This window comes from Numenius arquata, chromosome 20, assembly GCF_964106895.1.
Source record: "Numenius arquata chromosome 20, bNumArq3.hap1.1, whole genome shotgun sequence".
Classification (NCBI taxonomy): domain Eukaryota; kingdom Metazoa; phylum Chordata; class Aves; order Charadriiformes; family Scolopacidae; genus Numenius; species Numenius arquata.
This window is the reverse complement of record NC_133595.1, coordinates 6308458-6333283: the sequence shown is the minus strand read 5'-3', so window position 1 is coordinate 6333283 and position 24826 is coordinate 6308458. Positions and strand designations below refer to the sequence as shown.

At 48.5% G+C, this 24826-nt stretch overlaps 1 protein-coding gene across 1 annotated transcript in view; it reads left to right on the top strand.

The window, feature by feature from the left end:
- The window catches only part of ACAP3 (ArfGAP with coiled-coil, ankyrin repeat and PH domains 3), a 92322-nt gene that overhangs the window by 64307 nt on the left and 3189 nt on the right, over window positions 1–24826 (top strand). The window contains exons 11-25 of the mRNA XM_074161454.1: window positions 7285–7397; window positions 10283–10334; window positions 10786–10886; window positions 11327–11438; window positions 11976–12184; window positions 12488–12557; window positions 12691–12785; window positions 13327–13541; window positions 14139–14243; window positions 14654–14755; window positions 16951–17043; window positions 17206–17426; window positions 17580–17689; window positions 18045–18155; window positions 18260–18321. Of these exons, the coding sequence (XP_074017555.1) occupies window positions 7285–7397; window positions 10283–10334; window positions 10786–10886; window positions 11327–11438; window positions 11976–12184; window positions 12488–12557; window positions 12691–12785; window positions 13327–13541; window positions 14139–14243; window positions 14654–14755; window positions 16951–17043; window positions 17206–17426; window positions 17580–17689; window positions 18045–18155; window positions 18260–18321 (1771 nt within the window). The remainder of the gene's footprint in view (window positions 1–7284; window positions 7398–10282; window positions 10335–10785; window positions 10887–11326; window positions 11439–11975; window positions 12185–12487; window positions 12558–12690; window positions 12786–13326; window positions 13542–14138; window positions 14244–14653; window positions 14756–16950; window positions 17044–17205; window positions 17427–17579; window positions 17690–18044; window positions 18156–18259; window positions 18322–24826) is intronic.

Here is a 24826-nt window from a genome sequence, read left to right as displayed (position 1 = left end):
GGGAATCAAGCAGAGGTCAGGTACCAAGAGGGAGAAAGAGCAATTACTCTTCATCAGCATACACATGCATAGAGCTGTGGTTCTCTCTGTGCGTAAGCCTGTAAGAGAGCTCAGCATCCCTACTGCAAGTCAGGATTTAAAGCTTCCTGCCTGGAAACGTTATGTTTTTCTGCTGCTCTGAGTCAGAGTTGCTCCTCCCTTTGCGATGGAGCAAGGCATTCTGCATCTGGTGAGCATCTCCCCATCTCCAAAGGGAACACAGCCCATATTTGAATATACATCTTCATGCTGAGCCCAGAATACCCTCTGGGCTCTTGACAAATTTGGACATTTAGTTGTGCTTAATTAGAGAGGAGTGGCAGAAATATCCTTTTTTTTTTTTTTTTTTTTTCCTCAACACGGTGTCTTCCCAAACAGCCTGCTAAGGCATGACGGAAAGGGAGGGAATCCAGTTTAGATAATGTGTTTTGAAGTGGTTTTGGGATGGGTTGGGGTGGGGGAGCTGTGCAGATTCTGAAGACAGGGAACAGAATTGTCTTTGGGCAGCTCTGTGAGGTGTGGAGGGCAGCCTTCAGGAGGCTCCTTTCAGCTCGCAAGGAAGTGGTTTGTGGCATTTTATTTCATTATTGTTTTAATTAAAATAAATTTGGCAGGAGAGAGAAGCTCAGCACAAATCTCGACTATTTTCTTTGATTCTGGAATTCAGGTGCCTTTTTCCTACACCACCCTTTCCCCATCATCCTTCATGGAACATCTGCCACCTTTGGGGCAGATTCCGAAGGCAGTTCTCATTTCAGGCTCTCATTTTAACTGTCTTAAACCACACGTGATGAATTTGTATGTTTTTGTGTGGGCTGAGTTACTTCAGATGGATGCACAAAGACACACAGGGCCTGGTGTAGGTTGGACCACTCTGGAGAAGAGAAGGCTCTGGGGAGACCTTAGAGCCCCTTCCAGTCCCAAAAGGGGCTCCAGGAAAGCTGGGGAGGGACACTTGATCAGGGAGGGGAGCCACAGAATGAGAGGTAATGGTTTCAAACTGGAAGAGGGGAGATTTAGATGAGATATTAGGAGAAATTCTTTACTGTGAGGGTGGTGAGACCCTGGCCCAGGTTGCCCAGAGAAGCTGTGGCTGCCCCATCCCTGGAGGGGTTCAAGGCCAGGTTGGAGGGGGCTTGGAGCAACCTGGTCTGGTGGGAGGTGTCCCTGCCCGGGGGAGGAGGGGTTGGAACTCGATGATCTTTAAGGCCCCTTCCAACTCTAACCATTCTATGAGTCTATGAAAAATTTTGGAGAACTTAGCACTGGAACACCCAGGCCTAGGAATTTTTTCCAATGGGAAATGAGTAGAGAAACAGTAACTTATAAACCAGTCTTCCCTTACACATCCTGACCTTTCTGAATCCTTCCTCTGCAGCAAAACCAACAGGTCAGTCTCTGAAAGTGTAAGAATCCAGGGCTGTATAGAAGCTCCTTTGCAGCCTTGTATCTATTCCCCGGTCCAGGGTTGTGGGGGAAGCAGTTGTGCTCCTGTTGCCTGTTTGCAGGGGGAGGGAGGATGGAGTGCCAAGGCAGGGCTCTCCGCCTCATTTAGTCCAGCTGGTGGATAACAAACTAGGGGCCATATGGCACCTCCAGCCCCGGATTTCTGTGGCTGCAGTGGAGCAGGAGTGGAATTAACTGGCCAAAGGGTGGCCGTGCTCCAGGAAGCCGGGGGGGAGACAGCCCCTGCTGAAGGCAGATGAGCCTGGCCCTGTGAAGGTCAGGGAAGCATTTGGTGAGCATCTTCCTGTCAACTTGGCTCTGTGTTGCCTGTCTTCTCCTGCTCCCTTCTGTGCCTCCATGACAGCTGTATGATAATTAGCCCTTGCTCTAAGCTGATTGACTGTGAATAGGAGGCACGAGGAGGGGGTAAGCAAGTGGTCCCCTGGGGCCAGCAGCCTTCCTTCGCCTAGTGCCCCTTGCTTCCACAGGAGCCAAGGGCAGAGCTTAGAGCTTCCCAAAAAGGAGTAGGAGGGGTAAAGGAGAAAAGGCTGAAAAAGAAATCCCTCCTTCCCTGCCAGCCCACGGTGCTTAGCAGAGATGCTACTCTAGAGAGCGAGCAGAGGGAGAGAGAGGACACACAGAGCTGCTCCCTGCTCTGCGGGCAAGAGCAGCAAAACCTCCCTTGCAGCTGGCATCATGAAGATTTTCGGCAGGCTTGAATACCTCCTGGTAAGGAGACACCTGCAGGGTTGGCTTGACTTGGGGAGACAGTTTAGAGGGTGCTTTTCCCTGGGGGAGCGAGGATTGTGCCTGTAGGACCTCATTTGCTGATGTGACCCGAAAGTGAGTGGAGCTTTATTACTGCAGGGAGAGCAAATGTGTTTGGTTCTGGGATGGAAAAGCTCTGGGGCAGGGCATGGATCTCTGTGCATCATCTGCTGGCAAGCTGCGGAGCAGGGAGATCATTTGGCGTTGGGAAATTCAAGAAACAAAAGGGGCTGTAAATGGGATTTGGCCAGAATGAATGAAAGCTGCGCAGAACGGGAATGTAGGTGGGGGAGAGCCCTGCTCCAAATTCCATCTGCCTCTGAGGGTCTTGGATTGTACACAGCATATACACAGAGGTAAAAATAGCCAGATAGAGAAAAGCTTGAAATATATTCAGGCGCTGGAAGAGAACAGAATGTGCAGGCACCGGTGTTTGTGTGGAAGGGGGGTGTGTGCATCTTTAGGGAATGTGAATATTCCTCTGACTCATGGTCTCTTTAGAATAGAACAGCCAAACCAGTCACATACAGTTTTTAACTCACCTTCAGGAGAAGTTCTTTTCAATGCATGGATGTATACATAATGCTGTTAGAGTGTACATAATATTATTGTGAAATACTGAGCATCATTGATTACTTGAGGGCACTTTTGGATAAAAGCCTTTGTCTTCTGTGAGGAAAAGCACGTATCGCATGTGGTGTTGCTTGTCCTAAATGATATTGATTGAAAATAAAATAACACGGAGGTTTGGTAGTAAGACATGCTTCTCTGAATATCTAAAAACAACTGGACTGAAGTGATTCACTGGCCATGATTGCCTGGTTTTGATAGTGTTTTCTATCAGTAGAAATACAAACATTGTACAGAAAAGGACGGTGTTCCTATTTCCACATTGAATTGATACCCTGAGGGAGTAACGCTATGGCTTTTCAGGGAGGGCCATTGCCATAGCGATTGAATTTTAGATAATTTTACTGAAGTATTGGTGTTTTAGAGAGAGGTTCTGTTTTTTCTCAGTCAGGTGTTGTGCCCTCTGGGGTAGGAATGAACTGATAAACAAGACCTTCCTCCTTCAGTGGGCTCCTTACTTAGAAGACTCCCCCCCTCCAAGGATTTCAGGCTGATGAGGGGCATCGTCACCCTTCATATTAAGTCTGTTCACTGAAGCTGGAGGTTTATTTAATTTCTTCAGCCATTTTCTCTGCATGAAATGCTGCCTTCACAGGAGCAATTGGAAGAGCTGGTCTGGCCTCTGCAATTCAAGCAGTCCCGGTGTGTGCTGTGTGGAGATGGACAAGGGAGTTTTTAACTGAGTGAGCCACGAGGCTACCTTTAAATAGGGTTTATTCCTTTTTTCCCCTTTTTTTCCCTTCTTTCACAGGTCTGTCTGTGCCTGTGCTGGGTTTTTGCTTTCCATTTGCTGGTTTGAAAATGTCCGCATTAATGTCCTTTTTCACATCCCAATGGACGTGTCCCTTGGAATGCGTTACTTCATTGTTACATTCGGTGTGCTCCCATGGAAACCATTGTGATGCCATTTCCAAAAGAATATCAGTTCCCGGGCAGCCTCCTGTGTAAACTCAGAGTGACAGGACCAAGAAGGAGAGGGGACAGTGAGACAAGATTGGTGTGATTTACTGGAAGTTGGTGAAGGAGAGGGAAGCAGATGATGGCAGAGATCCGGTGTCTTATTTTGGAAGACATCCGATTTATTTTACCGATGTGTGATCCAACGTGTCCCTGCTGTTGCTGATCACGATCGCGTGTGCGGTTGTAGCCAAAGCCATTCAGATCCCAATCTTAGGAAGCCTTTTCTGTCTCCAGCATTTTTTCACGTTACAGAGACAATGAGGTGCTAAATGCAGACTTAATAAATCAGTCCCAACTCCTTTAGAGCAGACTCGCCTACTCTGTGTACGTTGCAATGATGGGAAGAATTCAGTAAAGGGTAGTTTATTAAAATCATGCATTAAAATCTCATATGTAGCAGGAAATGGAAAAAGAGGGAACAAGGGAAAGCATATGTGTGCATCCCCTTTGGCAAGGGGAATATTTAAGTCAAGGAAGTTACTTTGGATGTTGTAGAATGGGTGACACGTTCCTTCTCTGCCAGCACCTCCCTGACATCGTGGCTTGGCTCACAGGGCTGGAAGGTTTTTATTTCTTAGTTTTATCTTGAGTCAGACTGTCCACTGATGTGCTGCGTCCCTTGACGGAGTCGCAGAGTTACTGATGGCACAGCTGATGATGTGCTTGGCAGGAGTGGTGTCCATCAGCCAGAACCCTTCGACTTACTTCCCAGAACTAACAGAATCAAAATCTTTGTTTATCAACGAATAGAACAGACACAGGGACACATCAAGGGCAGGTCAGGGGATTCATTGTCACACATCTGTGTGTAATCCAGTGGTGGCCACACACTACTGAGATATTTCAACACCATTGGCAAGATGATCTCCTCAGACCATTTCTAAGCTAGCTTTGACCTGGAATCAGGATTCAACAGATGTTCTTGGAACTCTTTTTCCAGAAATTTGTTCTCTTTTCAATGGCAGTGGTAAGAAAGTTCCCTGTCTGGGTACAACAAGAAGACGTGCCTAGGAATCCAGTGTTTAAGCCCATAGTTTAAGCTCTCTCTGGTGTGCTGCAAGTTTCACAATTGCACTTGCCATGATTTTGCCTTCCAGCTACTGGAGCCATTTCTGCACATCTCCCGTTTGGGAGAGGAAAAGGAAAAAGGAAACTGATCAAGGGGATAATATCTGGATTTTTAAAACCCTCCCCATTGCCGTACTTCATTTGTCTTTCAATAACTTTGTACCGAAGACAATGGAATGGAACAAAGTCCCACTGAGGATCAGGCTGCTGCACACCCCCAGGGATCAGAGCCAGACTGGTCCTTATCCCTTGGATCTCTCCTTTGATTTGTACCTGCTTTACAAATCCAGCTTACAGCTCCGGCTGACGTATTCTGCCCTCAGCTGCCCAGCAGTACTTCTGTTGATAGCAGTTGCTCAGGAATTACACCAGCAGAAATATGAGCAGAATTTTGCCTAGGGAAGTTTCCTAAGCAATGAGAGAACAAGGAAGGGGGAGATGTCTTCAGAGTAATGCAAACACCAGCCGTTCTTCCCAGCAATGTCTTTGGATGTTTGGACATCATCCAGATGGCTCCCCGTCGTCTTAGCTGGATATGCGCTGCGTGGTTTTGTGTATAATTTTCTCTTTCTAAAACTGGGCTTGGCACAGGTTAGAATCCTTTCAAAGGCAAGGAACAACTCCATGTGCCTTCAGCTGCTCCTCTTTAGCCGTTCGATTTGTAGAGAGGTGTAACACAATACAGACTGAATGAGGTTAAAGTCACACCTGGCTTGACTCCACTGATTTTTAGTGGATTTACTGTAGTGACGCATGTGGCCCATCTGTTCCTCCTGCACTCATCAGCCATACATCCTTCTTACCATCACACTGCTTGGTTATACAAGGGCAGCTGAAGAAGTCAGGTGATTATAATTAGACCCTCCCCCTTATTTTTACCTCTTTCATGAAGTGAGGCAAGGCTAAATGGTCATTTTAAAGATGTGCTTGGAAGGGTTTTGCCCTATGCTTGCTGTGTGCTTTTCAACAAAGCCTGTATTTTTGGCTGTTTGCATTATTTATAATAAAACAGTTCAGATTCTCATCAAATTTATAGAGTTGTCACTTTGGAGCAGCTGTACAAAAATCCCCCATTCAAATATCTATGAGTTAGAGGAAAATTCCCTCAAGCCTTTGTTTGCTGTATGTGCATGAAAGACATCTGCAGAAGAGGACCCCCCATGGGATTCACCCTCTTATAGCAAAATTTGGGGCTGAGCAGACCTCTCTTAATTGGGTGCCTTGCAGCAGTTTCTAGTGTCTAATTGGGTATCACGCTGTCTTTCCAAGGAATGACTCAGTCCTGTCCCATTAAATCTCCTCCTTCTGTATCAGTATTAGTCTTATTATGACACCTCCCAGGCAAGCTCGCATCTCCGAACATGAAAATAACTCATCTTAATGAGAGTGAAGTGCGCGTTGCCTGGCAACACAGCATCACTAGGGTCTTCAGATGCTAAGCTGGGAAAGGCACTTAACTTAATGGGGGCTGTTTTCACTGCACTGTTGTGTCTTTGAACCAAGTAGTAGAGGGGGAAATATTTGTGCTGGAGAGAGAGGGAGGTGTGGGTAGAATTCATCATTAGGGTGGAATGGGCGGGCAGAGAGACAATGTGCCTTAGTTCCCCAGGTTGGAGGGGAGAGTCATTTCGGCTTCGTGACCTAGTTTCTCTTGGGAAGGGGGCAGAGCATTGCCCAGGGAGAAGGATCCCACGTTCTGTGAGAGCAGCTGCTGCTCCCTCTGTGCTGTGTCTTGCTCGCCAGCTGTCAGAATCCATGAGATCTATCTGGTGAATCAGTGCCAAGCCTGACAAATCAGCTCGGACTGGTAGCATAGCGGAGAGAATTGAGCGAGCACAGATTGGAGATGGCATAGGATGATGGCTAATGAAAACGGAATTGATAAGTCTTCCCCTATAGAAATCATCGTACCTCTTTTCCTTGTGTGAAAAGGCTGGGGTTTGTTCTGTTCCTGGCCCTTTGCAGAATGGAGAGGTGGCAGCAAGCAGCATTGCTAACTCACTTGGCCAGTGAAAAGCACTTCTTTGGCTTTATTTCCTACTGTAGATTGCCCTAAATATTAGGAATTTTTAACCCTCATGATAAGCTACCTGCCTTTCTCCTCATCGGCACCCGAGGAGGGAAGCACAGCATGCGTGGAACTTTTCTCCCAACAATAGGGACAGATGATCTTACTGGAATGAGGATAATTCATGACTGCTATTTGTGACTGCAGCCCACTAAGGCACAGGGATGTGCTGTGACAGATAGCTCTGCCTGAGCCTTAGGGTCTTGATGTAGGTGTCTTTCTCTTCTTAATGCTTTGATGAGGCTCATCTCCATCTTGGTCCTGGGAGCGCAGTCACGAAAGTCTCAGTCTCTTTTTGTTTGCAGGACTTCTCCTACGATGACTCGAAGGTGGAGTTTAATGTTGATGCCCCGAATGGAGTGGTGATGGAAGGCTACCTCTTCAAGAGAGCTAGCAATGCTTTCAAAACATGGAATCGGTGAGTAGTAACTCATATTCTGTTTCATGTTTGGGCTAAGGCTCTGAACACAGCTAATACTGCCTGCACAGGAATACACTTCCCTTTTAGTGAGATCTTAGCAACTGTTACTGCCACTGGAAGGATTCTGAGCTAAGTAGTTAAAAGCTGAATAGTTAAAATGAGGTTGATTTGATAGTTTCTGCATACAGAGATTTTTCTTTTTGGAGCATTTTTGGAGTCCTCAACACAGGAAGGACATGGACCTGTTGGAACGGGTCCAGTGGAGGGCCACAAAAATGATCAGAGGGATGGAGCACCTCCCCTATGAAGACAGGCTGAGAGAGCTGGGGTTGTTCAGCCTGGAGAAGAGAAGGCTCCGGGGGGAATCGTATCAATGTGTACGAATTCCTGATGGGAGGGAATGAAGAAGAGGGAGCCAGACTTCTCAGCAGTGCCTAGTGACAGGATGAGAGGCAATGGGCACATATTAGGAATGTGAAATTTCATCTGAACACAAGAAACTGCTTTTTTTACTGTGAGGGTGGTCAGGCAGTGGAGCAGGTTGCCCAGACAGGTTGTGAAGTCTCCAGCTGTGGAGATATTCAAAACCCACCTGGGCACAGTCTGGGCAACCTGCTGTAGCTGGCCCTGCTTGAGCAGGAGGGTTGGACTGGATGATCTGAAGAGGTCCCTTTCAACCGAAGTGATTCTGTGATTCTGCTCAGAACCTGGTGGCTGCAAGTAAGATCAGAACCTGAAGCCGGGCTAGCATAACTCTCTGCGTCAGAGTAAGTCCTCCCAAGAGGAGCAGTACCTCAAGAGAGATTAATGTAGCCTTATCGAGACACTAACCTGGCTCTGTGATGCCAAGTCAGCTCAGAGCAAAAGAGGAGTAAGCATCTGCTTGCTTGCAATGATGTTTTAAGACCACATAAATTTTCTACCAGCACATTATAACTCATGCTGAGCTTGCAAAGCCACTTGCTTTGTAGGTCTTTGATATTGGTGTGTTGGAGACATGTACGTTAATCAGTAAAAGAGCTAGATGCTGTGCAGTTTACATAAGTGATTATTATTTTCCTGTTGAAAAGCAAGTATGCTTCTTTCCATGAAGCTGTATATTCCTCTTAGGCTGTATCATAAAATGAGACAGCTCCTGTTTTGCTGTATCTTAGTAAATGCCAGGAAAAAAAAGTGCCTTCCACAATGGAAGAATGACCAGGTTCCATGCAAGGAAGACAGGGAACAATGCAGCTCAAGTCTTGCCCTAGGACAGCTAGGAAATTCATAACAATTAAGAGAAATACCTAACACAGTAGGAGATGCCATGAGTATCAAACCTGACTAATCTAGGACGGGGAGATATGTGAAAGTGGAAATATCTGCTGTGCTGCCAGGAGCTGGGAAATGGCTTTCTGTGCACTGACCCTGCTTTTAATAATTCATAAATATTTAATGTGATAGGTCACTGGGAATGTCAGGCTGATACACCTCCTGCAGTAGTCAGGAGGCTCCACAGCTGCCAGAGACCTTGGGGAAAGCGGAAGCAAAGGTTTCATGTTCCAGCCTCGCTCAATATTTGAGTGTTTCGTTTCCCTTGAGATAGTCAATGGGTTTCATACAGGGTTGTGCAAAAGGATTCAAATCCTTCCAGTGAGTTTCTAATGCATGAGATCAATACCTTTTTGACCTACATTCCCTCCTCTCACATAGCAGGGAAATGATACAATATTAAGAGATCTTCTTTTACTTGGCTATGGGATGCATTCAAAGTATATACCACAGCAAGGCTGAAATGTGCTGCTGTTAGACTTTGGAATAAATAAACGCTAAATGGTTCAGTGAACAGTTTGTGGTATGCACAGAAACTGCCTGGATTTGCATGGAAAAAAGACTTGAAATTATTAGAGACCTCTGAATTGGTTAGATAACTGATTCCTTATCTCTGAAGCTTCCCTGGTACTAAGGAGATTCCAGGCTAATTTAGTATAATTCTGTTACCCCTCAGGCTCTGTGGTCCCCTGATGGTTAAGTACTAAATTTGCATTTGGAGGAACCAGAAACCACAACACAGTGCATCCTGGTGTTTGATTTCTGTGCTGGGGCAGTGGGAAGGTGTCTTAGCTGAATTTCTGGGGGGGGGGCGAGGAGGAGGGCACAGCTGTAAGGAGATGGAGCAGAGACCAGAATCTGAGGGACAAACTTTCTGCTTGGCTTCATCTCACAGCAGAGCTCCTTGAGCATAGACTGCTCCTGTCACAGCAGCTCAGAGTGACGCAGAACCACATCAGCTCATCAAATGGGCTCCCACATAGATGGTGTGGCCTCCACTTACCTGTATCTTCCCATTTGTCCACAGACACGTCAAGTCCTTCTGTTGTCTTTTATCTCTGTATAATATTTCAGCAATGACAAAGGAACGAGAATCCTGTCTCATTTCATTTTCCCAGGGACCCTAGTTCTTTGGCAAACAGAGTATGTAATATATGCTCTAAATAACATCTTGCTGCAAGCCTCTTTGATTCTTCATGCTCAGGTATTCCAGTACCTTCTTCCTGAAGCTTAGTGATGGTCATGGCTTCAGTGCCCTCCATGAAGATGATCAGGTTGCTAAATCTTAGGCTGTATCTTGGAATGAGGAAGTGACTTGGGGGTTTGGATTTAGCACTGTAAATTAAGACACTAGGGAATTACGTATGCTACCAGCATCACATGGACCTTCCATCACTTGTATTTTAATGAAAAGCTGCTAGATGGTGATTTGTGGCCTCCTAAGAAGGTAGACTCCCTTCACATGTGTCTGTCCATACTCTAGCCATAGGCAACAGGAGCCTTGGCATTATTTGGCCTTTATAGCTCTGCTGTTCACTTGTTCTGATGTCTGTCTGTCTGTCTTCCTTCAGGAGGTGGTTCTCCATACAGAACAGTCAGCTGGTGTACCAGAAAAAGCTAAAGGTCAGTGAGGCTACCCCGTTTGACACCGGCAGATGAGCCAACTTGTCTCAGTCCTGCTTTGCTGGGGACTTCTGTGCCGTGGTGGGGCAGCGGGGTGGAAGGAGTGGGATGGGGAATCAAAGGGACAACAAGCGCATTCAGGAGTTACTGTGCTCCAAAGTTAGACCAAACTGAGAACTAAGTGGCAGCAGACGGTATTTGTGGTGCTCTAGATTATTCCCGTTCAGCAGAGGAACTGGTAAAGTCCCCAGCGAGCCTGACACTTCATGTGCTTGTTGTCCCATGCTTTGATTCGGTCTTATTGCCCTGGAGTTATCAGTGGTGGGCTGGCTCTGCTCTTTCTGGACTCAGCACATGCTAACCAGCGGGGTTTGGGAAGGAGTTTTCTGAGAGGACTAATTATGACCCAGATTCAGGGAGCCAACAAATCCACCTGTTCTCACCCTTTTAGGATGTCCTCACGGTAGTGGTGGAAGACCTGCGGCTCTGTACCGTCAAGCCATGTGAAGACATAGAGAGGAGGTTTTGTTTTGAGGTCGTCTCGCCTACCAAGTAAGTTTGGTGGCTTCCCTGGGCCATCCTCATGGTGGCTGGACTGTGCGTGGAACTATGAGAGATCAGATTTGAGCAGATGCTGCCATGGGCTTTTAAATGTTGACTGGGAGATGCTATTGCCTGTACTCCAGAATCCCTGTGAAGTTCCTGAGACATCAGCATAAGCCACATCTAGGCCACACGTACCTGATATACATATTGATGGTGACACTGGCAATGGTCAGCTTCTCAAAACAGGTAGCAGACCTGCCTGGAGTTTTTGAAGAGGGAACACCTTTGGCAGTGCAAGCTTCTAGGATTAATTTTTGCCCCTTTGCCTGTCAAATCAAGGTGCTGCCCCTATTGGAATGGCTGTGCTGAGGATGAAGTGGAACAATTTTGACCAAAATGAGCACCCTGTCCTTCTGCTCTTTCCAACTCCTTTCCTTCCTTCCCAGGAGCTGCATGTTGCAGGCTGACTCGGAGAAGCTGCGGCAGGCCTGGATTCAGGCTGTTCAAGCCAGCATTGCTTCTGCATACCGGGAGAGTCCTGACAGCTACTACATCGAGGTGAGCGAGGGGGTCAAAAAAGATCCATAATTGTGTCTCAGAGCCCTGACTGTAGGCTTTTGGGCTGCGGCAGGTCCAGTGTGCGTGGGTGGACCATTTGGAAATACTCTTCTGCCCTCAAGAAGCTGATGTCAGTGCTTACTGAAAGACAAGAATTGCTCGCCAACCAAAGCTCCACTTATAAAGCTGGGATGGGGGAAGGGCAAGGCTTTAATCAGTGGTATCTTCACTTTCTTGCCATCATTGATGTTCGCCTGGGAAGAGCTTGCTCCCTCCCCAGCTGGGACAAGTGCAGGCAAGGCACCATGACAGCAAGGAGTTTGCCAGAGGATGGCAGACCCCAGAGCAGGGATGGGCAGCAGCGCCGTCTACTGGCAATTATAGATATTAATTAGGCTTTACCTGGTCCCTTCTTGGACCAGCCCTAGTTTATTCTTCTTCAAATAATGCTCCCTATTAATGCCTCTGCTATGCAAAGCTCTGGTTCATTCCACAGTGCTTTGCAGAATCCTAGAACCCCTTTTTTTTTTCCTGCAGAGGCTGGACCGAACTGCTTCCCCGTCAACCAGCAGCATCGATTCTGCTACCGACTCCCGGGAGCGCAGTGTGAAAGGAGAGAGCATCCTGCAGAGAGTGCAGAGCATCCCTGGGAATGACCAGTGCTGTGACTGTGGTCAGCCAGATCCTCGCTGGGCCAGTATCAACCTGGGCATTCTGCTGTGCATCGAGTGCTCCGGTATCCACAGGTACCGTGTGTGCGTTTGTGCTCGGTGCTGCCAGCCAGGGATGGATTGCAAGCTCCTGGAAAAAACAGTGGAGCCTGAATTATGACTGACTATAATGTTTGTACAAAAACATTCCAAAATAATTGCTTGCTGTTGTACCTGTGTGAGCAGGTACATCTGTGTATGCATAAAACTCCCTGCTGTAGCTACATCTGTACAGATAAATGCATAAGAACTGGATTGATCTTGTTCATCTCTTAATGTGTGAGAAGTTCTATTTTGAGGCACGTAACCATTTCCATTTTCTTGCTTTTGGATAAATAGGAGCCTGGGCGTTCACTGCTCCAAGGTCCGATCTCTCACACTGGACTCCTGGGAGCCAGAGTTACTGAAAGTGAGTGTTGGCTTTTAATGACAAGAGATAGAGAAATGGTGGGCATAGAGGGAGTGTCATTTGGTGGCAAGCTAGACGAGAGGGAAGGTAGCTCCTCACCTGAGGATTTCATTCACTCCCTGTTGTGTTGCAGTTGATGTGCGAGCTGGGGAACAGTACCATGAATCAGATTTATGAGGCACAGTGTGAAGAGTTGGGACTTAAGAAACCAACAGCAGGGAGCTCCAGGTGAGTCCGAGCACGTGCTGGTCCTCTCAGTCCTGTGGAAAGCTCTTCATCCACACAGCAAACCCAGTACCCAAAGCTCTCTGGAAAGGCAGATAAAGAGTGTGACTGGCCTTCACAGATGGCCCAGACTACCTCAGGTGCACCTCAATGCCCTCCCTCTGTAGTTAGCCTGAGCTTCACTCTCAGAAAGGCCAGTGGTGCATTACCAGCCAGCAACCTGGTGAAACACGCTTGGGAACCAGGACTTGCTGGGTTTCAACTGCTCTGAGACCTTTCAAATGCATGTAATTAAAGCATGTGGTGTTGCCTAGGGCTGAACATCTCATTCCACTCTCAGCTACACCCTGCACTCCTTAGTTTTGCTTTGTAATGGGAGATATTTGTAGGTTTGAGAAATTCTCCTTTAATATAGGCCTCAAAGTTTTTTAGGACTCAAAGCCAGGTTGACACAATGACCCGGAGCAGCTCCATCTCCTTGTGGCTGTTTGCTTTAGATCATTCAGGTGACCCCATGCACAGCTTTATGCTGTTCTTCTCTTAGGCAGGACAAGGAAGCCTGGATCAAGGTGAAGTATGTGGAGAAGAAATTCCTGAAGAAGCTGCCGAATGGGGAGGCCCTAACAGAGAACGAGCGAAAACCTCGACGCTGGTGTGTGAAGAAGTGCCAGAGAAACAACAGCACCACGAAAGCACCCACGGCTCGTAGGAAGTACCGCCACGAAGCAGGCAATGCGTCACCAGCCATGTTGTCCTCAGGTGGGCACCTCCCTCGCCCCACTCCCCACGCAGAGCTGTGGTGGCCTCCCCACCACTTTTGTAGGTGTCTACACACCTGCCCCAATGACATGAGACCTTGTCTCTCTCTAGGACCTGCAGCCTGACGGAGGTATAAGCAAAAAATGCTGTTGCACAAACTGTGTTGGCACAGGTCCTTAGAGCCATGTCCTAACATTTTCCATCTGTTTAAAGAGGTTCTTGTGGCTAAAGGAGGAGATCGTTACACTAGGGTGATCCAGCAACTTCTAAACCTGCTTTCTGCATTTTGTTTTGTATTCCAGTTGCCTGCTTTTTAATATGTTTCAAATCCTTTTAACCTGCCTGGTCAGTAGGAGAGGCCATGCTTACCAAGGGTTCTGGCTGCTCAAAATGCCCTGGGATGGCTCGGTCTGCAGTGTCTCACCACCTAGAGTCAGCTCTGTTGTATTTTGATGGTGAATATGGGTATGGGTATGGCACTGGACATCTGGGGTGTTGTTGGACGTGCAAACTCAGTCTGGGTAAATACAGCTGTAGAACTGTGTCTCGTTTGTGTGTTATTAACTATGTATTTTGAAATCTCTCTGTGTAAAACAGCAGCTACGCTGGAGAGGAAGTTCCGCCGAGATTCCCTCTTCTGCCCGGATGAGCTGGACTCTCTCTTCTCCTACTTCGACACTGGTGCTGGCTCTGGCCCACGCAGTAAGTACAAAGAAAGTGTCCCTGCTCCTGGCAGCCTTTACCTCCCAGCTCTAGGGCACGTGCATTGCACCAGACCCAAGGCAAGGTATCGGCCTCACTGGAGAGAGGGTAAATATTTGAGAAGAGTAATGGGGAGTTAATTGCACCAACTGCAACCCATTGCTCTTTTATTGCACTTACTATTTTAATACCCTATCCACTCAGTCCCTGATGTTTCCATTCTGGTGGATGGGAGTTTTTTCCCAACATCTCTTACTCCCAGACTGTGCATTCCATTGGCTTTTTTTCTGGTTTTAGTTTTGGATTTTAAATTTTTTTTTCCTTTTTTTAGCAAGTCTTACTGCGGACAATTTTTCTTTTTGTGTTTGTGACGATGAACTCCCCCTCATATTCCGTCCACCTTCCTCTAGGTGCCAGCCACATCTCTATGCAGCATCCGCTAACAGGTGGCCCATGGAGTGGCAGTGGCATTGGTCCCGGTGGGAGCGGTACGCCGTTCCTCCTGGACGGAGGTAAGGTGACGCTCTGGCAGCTGGCAGCAAAAGAGACACCCAAATTTTACTTGTTCCAAACCAAGCTTCAGAGGCAGTTATGTATTTTCTTTCAGCCGAATGATTGGAACCCGTACGTTGCCAGTCCCTTGTGGGAAGGACAGGCTGGCAGGCTTTCCAAAGGCAAAAAGCTTCCTAGGGTTTCCAGCCAGCAATTCACTACACCATAAAGGGACAACTGTCCCTCAGATGAGATAAAGGATCCAATCCTGTACAGGTGGGACCTCATGGCAAATAGGAAGTAAGAAGTGTTTACTTCGAATGCCCCACATCTGTCACACAGTAGTCGTGTGGTCCCTTGTCATACTTAGTTGAGGAGTGATAATTTTCTCAAACTTACTGGCTTAGTTGCTTGTTATCGTATGAACTCATGAGGAACGGTTACAATCCTGAGTCAGCCCAGCAGAAAATCACAGACTTTTCTACAAATACATGTTATCGCTAGAAATCGGTGAAGAAGGGGCTTTAGTGCTTGTCTGAATCTGTGCCTTAAGGGCTATTCCAGTTTCAAGGAATTCAGTGTTATTAGTCAACAGAAAGAATACTTGGCAGAGGCAGGATTTCAGATTTATTCACCAGCCTTATCTTGCTCCTGTAGAAGAAAACGGGGATTTTATCACTGATTCAGTAGGAGCAGAACTGGGAATTTGACGTATTAATACTCTTGTGATAGGAGCCAGATCCTCCTTTCTTGCTTTGATGTAAATCTAGAGAAGTGCCACGTGGCCTCATTGGAGTCGCGCTTTACTTGTACAGACGTCACGGAGAGCAGTGTCTCCCCAGGCAGTGTGTTTGCTTTCTACAAAAAACAGCAATGATTTTTCTGACAGCGAATCTGAAAAAAGATATTCATGCTATGCGCCATTACAAAACTTTCCTGTTGTAGCTTCATTATCTCCTTTGGCTGTGGAACCTGTGGCTTTGGCTGAAGGGTTACGTGTGAGCCATGATTTCAGGAACACTGATTTAGAGACTGTTCTTTACCTGGGACCCAGCTGTAGCTGCTCTGAAGATTTCAACAGACAGGCTGTAAGGTTGAGGTGTCTTGTTCTGCTGTGGTTTTCAAGGCTCAGATCTTTTGCTCTTTGCGAAGATTACTCAGCTCATAATTTAGAAACGTTTTGTCAGCTACAGCCTGACTTGTTTTCTTTCTAATCACAGTGATTTAAGGATAGGTTTTGGGGTAAATCATGGGGACTTAACCTCTTGTGTTCTGGGAGGACAGAGACCCCCAGCACTTGCAGTCATTGGGAAGTTAATAGCAGCAAGAAGTTGAATCCAGCCAGAGTTGCCAGGGGGACTGGGCGTCCCTCAGGACGGAGGCGATGTGCCATCCCTCTTCCTGCAGGGGCAATTCCTGCATGTGCTTCCTCCTTTCTCTCATTTTCTTGCCTGCTTTTGGGTAAAGGCTGGAAAAAGCACGAAGTTGCTCTGCCACTGACACCTTGTGTGTCCTTGGACACGTTGCTTCATCTCTTCATGACTCCGTTTCTTGTATATAGTGAGCTGTAACGTTCACCAGCTGAGCGAGGAAGGTGGGAAGCACTGTGGGGAAAGGGAGGGGATGCCTGTGAAGGTGAATGAGCCATGGACAATGCTTTAAGCATTTGGCTTGAGATACTTGCTGTTGATGTTATTTAGCCAGCCATGGTCAATAGCCTGTCACAAGAGCAATGCATTGGCAAGTGCCCCAGTGACAACTGAAAAGCTCTGGGGAGAGCACGGATAGAATAGAAGCTGAGATTATTAGTGGTAAAAGCAGAGGGGTGTCTTTATTTGCTTACGACACTGCATAACCTGCTGCAAAGCTGTCTCTGCTGCTGCTCTGCTCCAGTCTCCGTCACGGCGTCCCTCATGGATTGCAGCAAGGGTTGTCCTCAACAGTCCAAAGTGCCATGGCAATGTCGGAGCATCCCTGCATGAAGGGCAGCGCGGGGAGACAGACATCATAAGGCTTTGCAATTTTTCCTTGGGCAGTTTTATTGAGCGGGGCTAAAAGGGATAGCAGTCCCCCTCTCCCTTGCCAGCAGTGTCCGGTGCAATGTGTGTGTGACGTTCTGCGCAGTCCTTTTTCCCCGCCGTGGTCTCAGCTGTGCCTGGAACTGCAGTGCCTGGGTATTAAAATGGGCTTGGTTTGTCTTCTGTTGGCCCTGCAGGTCTGAGCAGTGACAGCGGACTCGGAGGAAGCACGGATGGCAGCACCGATATCCTGGTGTTCGGTTCCGTGGTGGACAGCGTGACAGAAGAAGGTGGGTGTCACAGGCTGCTGATGGAAGCGTGGGGACGTGGCTAGTGCTAAGGCAGGATGGATGGTCAGGAGTGTCTGGGGCCAAGAAGAACAGGAAACATAAGAAATTAGAAATGGGGAGCTTTTGGATAATCTCTTTCCATCTTTTTTTTTTGCCTCTTAGAGTGTGAGGTGTCAGAGGAGTCAAGTGGTGAAGCAGAGATTGAACAGGAAGCATCAGATCTGGAGGATCTGAGGGAGCTGCATCCCGGCTTGTTGATCTACAAGGCAGCACAAGCCCGAAACCTGCCTCTCATGGCAGAAGCGCTCGCGCACGGTGCTGAGATCAACTGGGTGAACGATGAAGATGAAAACAAAACGCCTCTGATTCAGGCTGTGGTGGGGGTACGTTGTGCTGGCGGCTGGGGAGGCCATGTTTGGGAATGGGAGGTCTTCAGAGAGCACCAACGATGGGCAATTTACAGCCCGGTACGCGCTCGTGCATCCTCTCAGTACTGCTGGCTGAATTTATTTAGAAATTCCCCTTTACCTTGGCAGGGTTCCTTGATAGCCTGTGAGTTCCTGCTGCAGAATGGGGCGGATGTTAACCAAAGAGATAGCCGAGGCCGAGCTCCCTTGCATCACGCCACGTACCTCGGGCACACTGGGTAAGTTCTTTGCACGATGCTGTCACGTTCTCCATCACCCTCGGGACTGAAATTCAGCGTTAACGCTGAGACTCGTGGGGTGAGGTGGGCAAAGGAGCTGGGTTTCGGTGAATTGGTTATTTGCAAAACTTGCCTTTTTATATCATATTAACAACTTGATTATCTTAAGGATAATTGCCCCCATGGTGGTACACCCGTTCCTTTCCCCACGCCACTGCAGCATTTCCTGGTTTATTTAGATCAGTATAAGTGAAGCTGTGCCTGCCCATGGAAGAGCAGTGCCCTTTGCCCGCTTCAGGGTGGGGTTGGGGAGCTGGAATTCCTGCTCTGATGGTCTTTTCTTTCCCTTCTACAGTCAGGTCTGCTTGTTCCTCAAGCGAGGGGCAAATCAGCATGCGGTGGATGGTGACGGGCAGGACCCGCTCAGTATTGCTGTCCAGGCAGCCAACGCAGACATCGTCACCTTGTAAGTGCAGCCAGGACTTTCCAGCGCGCGTAAACGTGTAAGCAGCCACCTGGGAAGGAGTAACCAAACCTCTCTCCCCTGTGCTTTCTCTGTTTTTGCTCTAGGCTGCGTCTGGCTCGAATGAACGAGGAAATGCGAGAAGCAGAGGGGCCCTTTGGACAACCAGGTCAATATCCCAGCAACAGCCCTACTGAGCTGCAGTACAGGAAGTGTATACAGGAATTCATCAGCCTTAATATAGATGAGTGTTAGTGACAACTCCCCCACCTCCCCTTTGCTGTCTTGAAGCTGGGCTGAATTTCTAGAAGCCCTGAGAAGCCCCATCCTTGGTATATTGGTGTCTCTTGCAGACTGGTCTGTTTTTGATGCCTGCACATAGAGGTTGAGATGCACACGGGAAGGAAAAGGGCTCTTTCCTGTTGGCGTTGAGTTCTCATGCTTGACTACTGGATGGTTGATTTTGTGTAGGAGACTCCTAGGGCATAACCACAGACCATGGCGTGTGGACTTGAGTGTGTGAAAAGTATGGGAGATGAGTTTAGCATTTAAAAAAAAAAAAAAAAAAAAGAACAAAAAAAAAAGGAAAAAGAAAAGAAAGAGAAGAAAAGGAAACCCTCTATCACCAGGAGAAACCCACCAACAATACGATCAGACGAACCCGTCTCTGCTTCAGTGTAGTTACCGTGCACTGAGTTCTCGTCTGAACAGTTTGGTTGGAAGGGATTTGGACGTGGAGCTCTCCGTCCTGGCAGCGTGACCAGCAGCCTGCTCTCTCCTGGGACTGCTGCAGCATCTGGGAGCTGCTGGGACCGGTTTAGAAAACTTAAAAGGTGACCTCTGAGACAGGAACAGGCTGTTTTGTGGGGCAGAGATACTCTGCTCCAGAAGGCGCAAGAGAAGGGGTAGGATTGAGAGCGATGGCTACTCACCTTAATTGCTCTCAGGACTATACCAGCCACACTCCCTGTGTTGTTTTTTTTTTGCCCTTGGTGGTTAGCTGGTCAAAGCCATAGCTCGCCTGCTTCCCGGGCCAAGATGCGATCTGCACGGTGTTACGGAAGCAGCAGGGCTAATATTTTTTTGAGGCTGGGAGAAGCTTGTCGCTGGCGATGGGCTTTGTGTCAGGGAAGAGAAGCCACATCCGACTCCCGCTGCCGGAACGGCTGGCTGCACCGTGCCATTTGACTGCGGTTCGGTTCCTGGTCGCTTCAGATTTCTGACTTGGCATCTCTGCGAAGGAGACTTCCACTTGCATGTGTATCCCCCTGTGCTCTTCCCCCGCATGCTGAAGCATGTGAGTAGGGCATCTCAGCAGCTGGCCCAGGGGCTTTTCAGTTCCCCGCTTCCAATGACCGGCAGAACCTTCTTTGTGTCTCTTTCCTTTTTTCTTGTATCCTCCTTTGCTGGAGCGGGGGAATGTGTTTCTACTCGGAGCACTTTGTTGCTGTGTATCTGGTCTGTGTCACGGGGATCGTGCTGCCGTAGCTCTGCAGAGGTGCCGGAGCCGTGTAACCCTGTCTCGGGAGGGCTGACAGAGCTCGTGTCCCACCGGCGGCTTGGCCTCTGGCTGGGAGCTTGGATACCAAGCGAGGTGTGCTCCTGGAAGAGCCTCTTCTGAACGCCCTCAACTGCAATTGATGTCAGAGCTTTTTTTCAGGTCCATGACTGGCATTGAGCCTGTGGGGGCTGCTGGCTCTGGGGCTGGGCCGTAGTGCCTTACGGACACAGATGGGATCTCGAGGGGATCAGGATCTGGCAAGGAACGCAAGAACACAGGGGAGAGTGCCCCATCCTCCTGCATTACATCAGCAGTGAGACACAATCCTAATATTTTTTTTATCCAATACGTATTTTTCTTTACTTTTTTTTTTTTCGTATCCTGGCTGCTGTCGTGCTGCAGCCCTTAATGGATTAAAAAAACCTCTGCAGGTTTGTTTCTACTGATGTAATTGTGACCTCGGATACTGAAGCAACAGTGACCCAGCTCTTCACTCCAGGTACTGCCCTCAGAGACTGAACCAACAGCACCCTCTCTCCACCCACGCATCTAAAAGTGGAACAATCAAGAAACCCCTCTCAGTCTCTTGCAGGGTGTCCCCTTGCTTCCAGGGAGAGTCCCCACATCCTTAGGAAAGTGCTGTCCCGAGTTTTGCTGCAGCCAGACCACAGTTTTCTGTCTTGAAGTCCATCTTTGTCTTGCCGCTTTCTTGTTCCCTTTAGAGCTTTGGGACGCACGGTACCAAGTACCGAGATCTGATCTCCGTCCCAGCCGTGTGTTGGGAATCCGAAATGGTTCCCGTGACCCTGCTAGGAGCTGCCGCAGATCAATGGCAGCGCGAAACCTGGCCCCAGGGCTTCCTCTGCTTCCCTGGGTAATGAACAATCTCCTTCCACCAATCTTGGAAAATAAAGATTAATGCGCTTGGCCCCATCAGCCTTTTTATCATTGGCAATGCCTTTCACGGCATTTTCTCCCTCACTTTCCCTGCTCTTTCTGTCCCTGGAGGCCAGCGCTCTGCGCACCTGAACCTGAGCGTAAACCTGAGGTTCCTGCCTTGTGGGAACCTGCCGGGTCCCAGCGTGACGATGGGCTGGAGGGACAGTGCTTGGTGTGCTCTCCCTTTTTACCTGTTCAGTACCTGGTCTGAAACTGTCCCGTAGTCTCTGAGCAGGCGATAGTCCCTCTGAACTCTTCTCCGAGTAGGACATGCCCTTAACAGTTGGCAGAGGGCAGGTCACTTGGTCTGTATTCGTGTTCCCTTCAGCTGCGGCACCCTCCGGAGTGACTGAGGAACGCTTGTGGCGTAAAATGCCATCCTTGCTGCAATTCCATCTCAGAGGGACGCTGGGGTATATAAATCCTTCATTCAGAGGATGAATTCTTTGTGAGTAGGGTCTGTGTTCTGGTGCTGGTTCCCACGTGTGACTCTGGGGTCGTACCACCGAAGGGAGAGGGCTGACTCCGGGCGTGCACCCCTGGAAGTGACAGCAGATGCAGGCAGGTGGGCACTGTGTGTAGCTGCTGCTGCCGCGTGGTCTCCTTCAGTCTGTTTAACACGTCCTGGGTTGAACATCCTTCTTCCTGATACCCACGTGAAGGTCGAGCCGGCATCACTGCCTGCCCAGCGTTTCTCGTGCAGGATTACAGAAGCTGACCACGTCACGTTCTCATGGAGCTTCCTTTCCGTCCTTTGCATTGGACTTCATCTTCTTTCTCGTCCAAGTCACCCTAAATTTACCTAAATTCCCCACGGAGCAGGGCGGTGCCTTCACTTGCATGTCCCTGCCCCATTTGACCTCCCCTTTCTTCTCAGCTGAGCCCACTTCTGCCGGTGGTAGTTTTACCCCTGAGCGGGGTCAGGAGAGGTCTGAAGTTCTCAGAAGCCATCTGTGTGAAGCGCCCTACAGACCCCACCGCTCTGCGCGGCGCTCGGATGGGGTCGGATGCTGTTGTCCGGAGATTCGGGTCGTGGTGCTGAGCCCGCTGGAAATCCAGCAAAGCCCTTAAACAGACGTCTGCCGTCGGCAGGACCGTGCCGTGCTCATGGCTACGTCATAGAGCTCACCCCGCCACATCCAGACCAGCACAGGAACCCGTACCCAGCCAAGAACTCGCTCTGCTTCCTGGGCTGGGAACCGGGAGATTCTCCGTAATGAATTCTCCTTGATAATCCGATCCCCTTTCATACCGATTTGCATCGATTGAGACATTTGCCAGTGCTCACGTCCCCTGGGGTTGTGCCCTTTCCTAGAAAAAGGCCACACTTCAATCAAAGCTGGCGCCTTTCAGGGTACTTCAATGATCTAGAAAGTGAAATCGATGTTTCACCGCTCCCGTGGTCCTGCTCCCTTACTGAATTTCGGCGTGCTCATTGGCTGGCCGTGGGGTTTTTTCACATGTATAGCAACTTCAAACACCCCGGCTGGTTTTCCAGCTTTTTATGAGAAATCGGAAACGTGAGCGATCCGTTCTGTCGGGCAGTGAGAAGGGGGGGGGACGGGGCTCCCGCTGCGGGGCTTTTTATTTCACCGTCAGCGTTTTAGTGGCTCATGAGAAAAACACACAACTCCCGTAGGGTTGGTTCCGCTGAGGCTCAGACTCACTGCTGAAGTACATGAAGTTAAAGCCTGTGTAAATACTGACGCAAAAAGCAGTGTCTTGCAAGACAATGGATCTATTTAACATGTATTGGTACTTTATTTAGACTCAATGTATAAAGCAACTTTGTGCACTTTTCCTACATACAGTATTGGGGGGGAGGGGGGGGGTTATGTTCTTTTGTTATGGATTTTGTGCTGTCTTTTTTTAATCGGTGAAATTGTTAAGTATTTAATTTATTATTGATGTGCCCAGAGGACTAGTGCAATTTTTATTCAATACAGTTTGTCTGTATTTAATGTCAGGATTTTTTTGTAGCATTGTTAGGGAATAGTTTTCAAAACCTGCCTCCCCACTCCCCCCCAATTTTCCTTTCTTTCTCCTCCCCCCTTTTCTCTTCGATTTCCATTATACAGACAATGAAGGCATTAAATGCCTTTCGTTTGAAATATAATCAAACACTTCAGTACATCCTCCAGTTTCTGAAACAAAAAGGTTCTCCAGGAAAAAAAAAAAAATGCTGAGGAGGCACTTCTCAATGTTTTCTGTGTTTCTTTGATTATTTTCTTCTGATGGGGGTGTGTGTGCCCGTGTGTGCTTTGAAGTTGAGAGGGGAGAGTGGGGAAGTTTTATGGAAAATTGGTTTTCAGCAAAGGAAACGGCCAACCCGGCTCCTGGGAAGACTAGAGATGGAACAACTTTTTTTTTTTTTTTCCTTCTTGGAACACAGCTCTGTTGGCGTTGTACGATCTTGTTTGAAATACCTAACGCCAAAACTACTCTCTTTTCGTTCTTCCTTCCTTTTCAAAGCGTGTGTGTGTGTGTGTGTGTTGTCTACGTGACAGTAACTCGGTTGCAACCACAGTTAACAGGGGGAGATTTGCCTTTGTCTAGAAAGCAACATGCCAGGCACCATGGAAACCCAAACGGACCCACACCCCTTGCCTCAGCCCGGCCCAGCTCTGGCATCTTTGGAGGTTTTTCTTCTTGAGATCTGGGTGAATATTTCCATCCCTGCCCTACCTTTTGTTTGACTCGACCCAAACCCTGTAGCCAAGTGCCCGGACAGGTCATCTGGGTTTGAATCTCTGGGGTCTGTCACGTGTCTCCGATTCCTGATTCCCTCTCCACGTGTCATCCAGGGAAAGCCTCAGGTTCTTTTAATATTGTTGTCTCTGAGCTGGTCTCTGCCATTTCTTTGAGCAGTCTAAAGGGAAAACGTGGAATCGGAAGAATTTATGTCTTTAAAGAAAAAGAGCTGACAAGCTGAGACAGCTGTGATCAGCGTGAAATGGCTCGGTCACGTCTCAGACCAGCAAACGTGGCCGTTATTTATGCAAGAGAGAAACAGGACCTCCTCAAGCGATGCACTGATTGACTCCTTGTCCTGTGGCCACAGCCCAGCTCTGGTCTTCTCCTGAGCCGCTGTCTCGTTCCTGCGCTGCTCGACTCTCCCCGAACCCACTTCCCTCCTCGCTGCCCGAGCATTATTGCTTTCAACCAAAGACAAAACGGGACGGACAGGATTAAAATGTGACATTAAACCGTGGGGTTGGCTGATGACGGGCGTCTGCGTGTGAGTGCGTGTGTGGTGGTGGGGTATGGAGAAGGGGCGTGGGGAAGGGACGGAGCAGGAGAAGGGAAAGTGGGAGTTCTGAAAAACAAGACCTTTTTTTTTTGAGATTCTGAAATCCCGAGTGCTGTTCCCATAGGAATGTGGTTCATATCCCTCTGCCTGCTGGAATTGGGGTGGGGGTACACCCCCTCTGAGCTGTGTTCCCGGCACTGCCGGAGGGGGACGGTGGGGCAGCCGAATAGCTGTGGGGAGGGGATGAGGGACGGAGGTGGGGAGTAGCCAGGAGGGTTCCCAAGGCACGAGGAGGCCGGAATGTTTCTAGTGTTCCCCCGTGGCTGCTGGATCCCAAAAATGGATAATCCTTCCTCGCTGTGGGGTGTCACAGGCTGGAAGCCTTGTGGGGACAAAGCCCAACCAAGAGGCTTCCCAGCAAAAGCCCCCCCACCTTCCTATCTAAACAGCACGGAGAGAAAGACGTTCTTTAGCCAGGTCAAAAGCTGCTAATTGTGGTTAATTAACACGGCTCTGTTCCGCACTGGATGGCTGGGCTGTCCCAGGGGCTGACACTCGCTGTAAATACGCTGTAACCTATTAACCTCCTTCACTTGCCTGCTTTCAGTACCACTTTGTAACACGTTTTTTAATTCCCCCCTTTCCCTACACAGCCTGTACTGACTGTAACTACGGAACCGGATATTCTCTATGTTATTATCTTTGTACGATTTTAAAACTGTTGCTGTGGTGTCTGCCTTCCCCCCCCCCCCCCCCCTTCTCTTCTATTGTCTCTTGAAACACTGTTAATAAAAATCTAGATAAACTCCTTCCCTCCTCCTTCTTTGGCTTGATTTATTTATTGGAGGGTTTCTTGCCTTGTTGCCTGGATTAACTGGATGTAGAAACCCATCCCCTCTTTAACCTGTTTTCCTTCTCCGCAACCCGCAGCTTGAATTTTATGGCAGTGAATAGACTCGGGATGCCACGTAGATACTCCGTGTT